Source organism: Penaeus japonicus, unplaced genomic scaffold (genome assembly GCF_977035675.1).
Source record: "Penaeus japonicus unplaced genomic scaffold, GWHDUDI00000001_assembly GWHDUDI00000031, whole genome shotgun sequence".
Taxonomy (NCBI): Eukaryota; Metazoa; Arthropoda; class Malacostraca; order Decapoda; family Penaeidae; genus Penaeus; species Penaeus japonicus.
In genome coordinates, this window is record NW_028234433.1 from 15,150,359 (window position 1) to 15,157,858 (window position 7,500).

General features: G+C 36.3%; 2 protein-coding genes across 11 annotated transcripts in view; one reads left to right on the plus strand and one right to left on the minus strand.

The window, feature by feature from the left end:
* Positions 1 to 1,511, plus strand: part of Psf2 (DNA replication complex GINS protein PSF2-like protein) — a 7,536-nt gene extending 6,025 nt beyond the window's left edge. For both annotated transcript variants that reach the window (XM_043004920.2, XM_043004919.2), the window contains exons 4-5: positions 377 to 484; positions 716 to 1,511. In XM_043004920.2, the coding sequence (XP_042860854.1) occupies positions 377 to 484; positions 716 to 919 (312 nt within the window). In that variant the 3' untranslated portion in view covers positions 920 to 1,511. The remainder of the gene's footprint in view (positions 1 to 376; positions 485 to 715) is intronic.
* Positions 1,512 to 5,265: 3,754 nt separating this feature from the next.
* The window catches only part of LOC122246382 (glucocorticoid-induced transcript 1 protein), a 143,348-nt gene continuing 141,113 nt past the window's right edge, over positions 5,266 to 7,500 (minus strand). For 5 of the 9 annotated variants that reach the window (XM_086555753.1, XM_086555750.1, XM_086555752.1 and 2 more), the window contains one exon: positions 5,266 to 7,225. In XM_086555753.1, coding sequence (XP_086411879.1) covers positions 6,841 to 7,225 — 385 coding nt within the window. In that variant the 3' untranslated portion in view covers positions 5,266 to 6,840. The remainder of the gene's footprint in view (positions 7,226 to 7,500) is intronic. The other 4 variants (XM_086555751.1, XM_086555754.1, XM_086555758.1 and 1 more) reach the window with 1 other exon arrangement.

Sequence of the window (7,500 nt, forward strand, 5' to 3'; positions counted from 1 at the left end):
GGAGAGGTCATGACGTGATGCGACGTCATCTCACATGAGTTAAATATTCCCATGACGTGGTAGCATGTCATCCGGCACAAATGGATTAACTTTGTATCGTAAGCACATTAGTGTTGCTCTTTTAAGCATGTATAGTAATTGTCTGACTGTAGGTCCTCTTAAACAACTGTCATCACATCTTTCCATGTCATTTTGCAGGGCGTGTACATTGTTCTGTAAAGAAGCTTTCCAGTCAATCACTCTCTCTCTCCCTCCCTCCCTCCCTCACTCTTGCTCTCATTTCCACTTTCACTCTCACATGCTCTAGCAGTGGCACTAATATAAGCCATATAAATAATTTATGCTGATATGCTATTTATGAGTTAATCCTTTTCAGGTGTTCACAGAGATGCCATGTGAACATTACCTTGTCGTGGCTCAGCTTGTCCTTGCCTCTGCTCCAGAGGATGTACCAAATTCGCAGCAAGTCAAAACACTTGTAAAGGTGAGTCACAGCTCAGTACAGCAGTGTAATTGTTGGTCTTGATGATTTTATTAATTTAAGTATGAAAAATTTATAAGAAGTCATTTTTTCTTTATTTTTTTTATACCTTGAATATTTTGACTTTATTATTGTGTAATCCAAAGTCCAGTTATATCTCTCATTCAACAATGGATTAATTTCAAAATAGAAAGTGTTTGTCTTTCCTAATGTATATATATCATTTCTTAATAGGATATTTGGGATCTGAGAATCTCCAAGTTACGGTCATCTGTAGCTGAATTTATCCAGAGTGAAGGAACTCACGCTAAGCTGGATCACTTGACCCTTTTGGAAATCAACAGTATCCGACCCTTCCTGCCGCATGCCCTCGATCAGCTTCACCGTCTCTCCAAATCAGCAAACAACAGTGCACTCAGCCAGACTCAAGATTATTAAGTTAATGTATACAAGGCTCTAAGTCTGTGTTATTCTCTACAGTTCTCTGTATTTTGAGTGCTTGGATTCCAGTTTATGGTATGCATATTTTTATTTTTGTACATGTCCCTCCCTCTGAAGAATTTGTCTGTTGAATTCATCAGTACTTCATGAAAACCATGCTGTAAGGTATTGCTTAACCTGGCTGTATAATCATACTTTGAATCACCTGGTTCCTATACAAATAGTACTGTGCATATGCTTGTGCATGTGCCACATGAGGTATAGAATATTGTATTTTGAAGTATAGAATATTGTATTTTGAAAATGTATCTGGAAAATTATGTAATATATTATTGTTGATGTTAGAAAATGGATTTTGAAAAAATATTTAGAAATTTATTTTTAATTCTGTCAGAGAATGTATTCACTTTGCAAAATAAATGCAGAAGTACAATTTTTTTGTATTAGTTGAACCCAGTGATATATTTTTGATAATGGTTGTATTTGGAGTATCTCTTTAGCATTTATAGAAATGTGCCTTTTTGTAAAATTGTTGAAGATTTTGGATCTTTAGCAGCTTATTCTGAGGTCCAAATATAGAATTATAAAATTATTTTTCATTATTTATTTCAGCCCTGAACCTTATATTTCCATTTTAATTATGGTTTATTGTATTTTATAGAAGTATGTGGTGCAAGTATTTGAATGGTATCTTAAATCTTTGGGACAAATCATAAAATGGACTATGGGAGTTTCACTGCTGCTCTGATGATTATGCCTTAGCTTTACAAATTTCTTATATCAGTGGCTTTAAAATTTTTACAAGGGAGAAAGTGGCCATTAGCATGAAACTAGTGCTTAACTTTATAATTGATTAATGATGTGTAGGAGTGGGATCATAATCCAAACATACAGATTGCTTTGTATCCCTGGAGATGCCATGGTTTAGGGAGGCTTACTCTTCTGTTGCAGCTACTGTCCTTTTCAACTGGCAAGTAGACCTACTTTTCAGTTAACTCACTTATGTACACAAGAGGTTGTATGATAGTTGAATTTCAGAGGACAGCTTACTTGTGAGTTCTGAATGGACACCACCTAACAACTGACATTCTGAGTACATTCAGCAGCAGCATTGCCAGACTCCAGTGTGCCACAGAGCACCTTCAAGCAGTATGCAAAATAACCGACTTGCTAACTACAAATAGGTTGGAGTTCAGTATGATACCCAAATGTGTATATTTCATTTTTTTTATACAGAATGTGATGTAAATATGAATATACTGGTTAAATTTCAAGTGATTCAGTAATATTATGTCTGTCTCTATAAATAATACTTTGATCTTAAACTGAATTTTTTCCTAAGCAACTTTAAGGTGACTTAAATTTGCTATTCAGCACTGACAGAACAGCAGAAAGTGATATGGAAGACATTTAGAATCTAAATCTCTTTTCTATTTTACTCATTGTTAATGGTTTTCAATTCTTAGTGTACAGTATATTAATTTATTTTGTAATTGACCTATAAATACCTGATCATTATTTTCAGTTCAGTTTATAGTACGAATCCAGAATGCCAGTAAAGATGAAATTATAAAGTCATTATTGCCTTAGTATGATGCACATTATCTCGACTGCTGAAGAATATTATACTTTTATTGGAATATCTATAAAAAAAATAAAGGTTTGTGATTTCCTTTTAATTTTTTTTTTCAGTGTTAATATCATCATCTTATAGAATCATTACTGTAATATCTGCCTGTGTTTAGTGATGAAAAGATTAACGACACATTTTTCATGTTGACAACACATGAACGTTCAATTCAGAAAAGAATGACTAGAGGTTGAACCTAATAATGTTGTGCATGTAAATTTGTACATTATGTACTACATCCCTTTCTGATTCAATGTAATTAAAATCGATCTTGCAATAGAACAATCTTTTGTCTGGTTAATTAATCTCTCCATCCTGCAAGAGTATTATTTTAGGGATGTTCAAGGATTTTCAAATTGAAATGAGCATCAATTGACCAGGATGCTTTCATTCTCATATATTAATAGGAGCCTCTGATAAAAAGATTCCTAATTATAAATAACATTTCATAATTTTCCCTTGGATTTCTAAATAAATGTTAGGTGAATAAAATCTTGTCATCTTTTCCATACCATTTAACCCATTGCAGACGGGGATAAATATGCTTGCCCAGCCTCCGGGATAAGTTTTATTTTAAAGAGAGACTGCTTGAAGCATTATAATTTGAACATTCCCACTCTCTTTCAGTCATTCATTGAAAAACTAGAGCGTTTTTTGTGTTTTGTTTTTTTGTGTGTTTTATTGAGTTTAGAGACTTATATATGCCATATGACAGGCTCTACAGTGCTGCATTAGACTAAAATTGTAGTATATATCCAAAATAGCTCATTATATTCTTTATACTCAGTGTGATAGAATATTGCTGTTTTTAAGGGAGGGACAAAAGGCCAACTATCATTTTTTTCGTATTTTTGTGCTGTCATGAACTGAATACGAAACATAATAACACCCAACAATAAAAGAGGTAGAAGAGGTAAGAAGAGGAATGAACACCTGTGCATGTGACTGTAGTGCCACAATGAAAGGAATCCATATTGGCACAGACACATTTTTTAACATCTGGTAATGTATGAGTCACCTTCCTCTTCTCGTTCTGGCCTGCACATCCTTCATCGAGGTAGTTTTGAAGCAATGAGTTTCATCAACTTGAGTGTTCCATCGCTCTATAAGACAGTGCAACTTGGAGACCGTGGATGGTACCATTCATGCTCTCACTCCAGCTGGTTGCTAGATGGTACCATGCCCATCTAGGTTTTGGACGTTAAGCTAGCACGGTATTACGGTAATTATAGTAATTATGACTGCAGTAGCCATCATCACTCATTCCTTTTTCATAGCACAATAAAATAGCATAGTATTACAAAATCCCCGAACGCCATGTACGTCATGACGCCCGTCGTCAGGCCAAAGCTCCTACGTCATGTATGTCATGACACCCGTACGCAGTGGGCTAACACATAATTTATGTTAGTGGATTTTTTTCTTCCTTTATAAAAATATTATAATCACTGAATCTAAATACCATGAAAATGGTAAATTAAATAGAAATATTCCTGTATCCAGCTACAGAATGGATTAGTCAGTTCCTCTTCCATCTTATCCCAAATATGTCTTTCAAGTAGTCTAAGAATATATAGATATTTTACATAGGCATATCCATGCTTTATATAGCCAGTCATATTTTAATATTTTCTAAGAAATATGTATACTTTTCAGTTTTGGCATGATGAGTAAAAAGCATTATGAATTATTTCTAATAAATCTTTCTTTGTCCAGTAAATTCATGTTCTGACGGGTAAAAGTTTATATGGAACTTGTTGCAAATATAAGTCATTAAATCCTTTGTAGAATCATAATTCTGATTGTTAATAATGCTATTAACCAAATGAACCAAATATTTTGTTATTCACATGCTTATCATATGCAAGGATGAGCATTAATTTTCAAGGTAACATTGCTATTGTGCAAAAAAGGTACTTGATATCTTTTGTATAGTACTTTTATCAAACGAACTCTTGCTTTTTGCCCTTATGATAATCTCTGTACCACTTCTCTTTATACAGTCATTGTTCTCAAAGAAACCAGTAATGCTTCCTCCTGATCATTCATGTAGAGGAAGCATTTCATCATTCATTTCATTCTGTCATGAGAATTCATTTCCAGACCTTTCTTTCTATACAGTGTATAATTATGTTTTATGGAAGCGCACCTAAAAAAAAAAAATTGTCTAGTCTTTCATATTCTTAAATTAATCCAATGAAGAAAAACATTAATACTGCATCTGTTTGATGATCACCCTACATTTCATATATTCGTTGATAACAGCTCATCTGACACTGTTGACTGGGAAGTTTAAAAACTTGTTCAAAAAGAACAAATATATTAGTTTGTGTAGTTTCTTCTTAGCAACTTTTTGATTAATTAGAAATATTTATGCATCCAACTATTTAAGATAAAGGATATTAAAGAAGTTTCCATTTCTGCAGTAATTCTAAATGAATGCACGTTTATTATTGGGACTACAAAAAATATACTAGATTCATTCAAAGGAAGCTGCCTTACATTACATCATTACTATCTTGCTAGTTATGGCACTAAGATTAATTTGTTTCAATATATTTTACATTACCATTTGCTTAAATATACATTAGACGAGTAGCTTTGGTAGTAGTCCAGAATTTTAAACTCAGTTTAAGCAATTATTTTGACAAAAATTAAAACAATCATAAAGTTACTATGAGCACAAATAATCAAGGACAATAAAACAACTTCCTCTTTTTAATGAGCGTTTAATGAGAAGTGAGATTTTGCCGAGGCACACCCGAGGTCCTTCTACAGGAGGCTGGTGTATCAGGTGTAGCAGGCACGTCTAGCTAGGTCACAATAGCAGTGGTCAACCAGAATCTGGCATCTCACTTTTATTTTGTGATTTTCTCTTAGCTTCTGCCTCGTGCTGGGCACCACTGGCACTCAATGCCCAAACTACTGGTTACGGCAAGTTCCCAGTAGCCTACTGTCAGTCATGCCAATACTGAATTTTGATACTTAAACACTGTTAATGGAGCAAAGTCCATAACAATGTACTATATAGCTATGTGCCATTACTGACTTCCAATTTGCTGAAAAAAGCCACTACTTTAACAGCACAACAGCAGTTGGCACACTCAACCACCGGCGATTCCAGATCCATATCTTCTTATTGTATTCAAAGATATCCAAAGAAAACTATCACAGGTTTCCAGCAGGAACTTCTTATGGTGTAAATTGTGTTTATAATGCATGATCAGACTGGTTCCTCCCAGCAGGAGCATGATCAGACTGGTTCCTCCAGGCAGGAACTCGATCAGACTGGCTCTTCCCAGTAGGACATGATCAGTCTAGTTCCTCCTAACAGAAGTCCAATCAGACTGATTCCTCAGCAGAAGCACAGACTGGTTTCTCTCAGCAGGACTACAACCAAACTAATTCCTCCTAGCAGGGGCATGATCAGACTGGTTCCTCCTATCAGAAGCATGATCAGACTGGTTCTTCCCAGCTGGAGCATGATCACATTAATTGTTGTTGTATTTTTTTCTTCTTCTTCTTCCCAGCAGGAGCACGATCAGACTTGTTCCTCCCAGCAGGGGCAGGAGCATAGGCTGGTTCCTCCAAGCAAGAGGGAGCACAATGACCAGTTCTAATCTGATGCAGACTGGTTTCCCCCTACCTTAAGGATTTCTTCCTCCTTGTAGGATTGCACCTCCAAAGTGGAATCATGATCAGACTAACCTCTTCCAGCTAGATTTGACCACACACATTCCTCCAAGCAGGAGCACTATCAGACTGATTCCTTCCAGCAGAAGTACACCTAATATTAAGTACCTCCCTGCAAATTACATTATCAGACTGATGCATCTCCTTTTGACGAGTATGATTTTAGTGGTACCTCGCAGTATGAGCATGATCATATAATCACACAAGTTCCAGCGGCAGGAAGGTAATCAGACCGATCTCCCACCAGGAGACGGAGAGTAAGTACATGAGCAGTTCCCTACAATGTGTCAATTAGGTCTACATTATAGTGGCTACTTATTCATTAAATCCTGAGATGTAAGGGAGCTTATTCACTTCTAGGTGAATAATATGCAACACTGGGATATACGTACAAAATTGCCTTGGAAATGCTGAATCATGTTAAAAGTTAATACATTGTGTACATTAATACATACCAAATAATACTCAGTAAGCATATTCACGAATCACTATAATGTCTATTGAAGAACCACAATGTTTGAACCACTTTATAAGATAACCGTTAAACTGCAGGATGACAAAAATAATTGTAAAATGTGCTAAAACATGGCCTTCGCTATTGATCAGCAGTGACTTCTGGGGACGCCCGAATGGCTGTATGGGCAGGACCAGGAACCAAAGTGGACAAACCAGCCTCACAGCTCACAGACTGGCTAGGAGAGGGTTGACACGCCCGTGGCACATGTTGTTGGAGGCTCTGGTCAGGAGTGCCAACTTCAGTGCCGCCGCTCGGACTACTGCCATCAGTGCTGCCACACACAGGGCAAGGTTCACTCATGTCAGCGGTGTGGTGCTTACATAGACTGATGGCAGTGGCTCCACACAACTCTTCTGACGCTATCCTGTCCGGCGCACAGAAGGCTGATCCCTGGCTTGGCCGCAGAGTGAAGGCTGCCGGTGGCCTGACAGAGGGCCATGTTCCTCCCTTACTGGCTCCCAACCTGTCAATGAAGTAGTCCGTTCACAAAAAAAATAAACCTTGCATTTACTATACTACATTTCTTTCACTCATAGCCTGCCTGAAGTGGTTTGCAAGTCTAACTCCTTTTTTTTAAATGTATATATCCATAAACATACATATACAAACACACTAACAAAACTGTACACACATACAGACAGAGAACTCAATTACTCATGAATGCAATGCACAAAGTAGACAAAAAAACACAATTCTAAAAATCCTAATAACTTAAGCAAATGACTGAAATAAAATAAA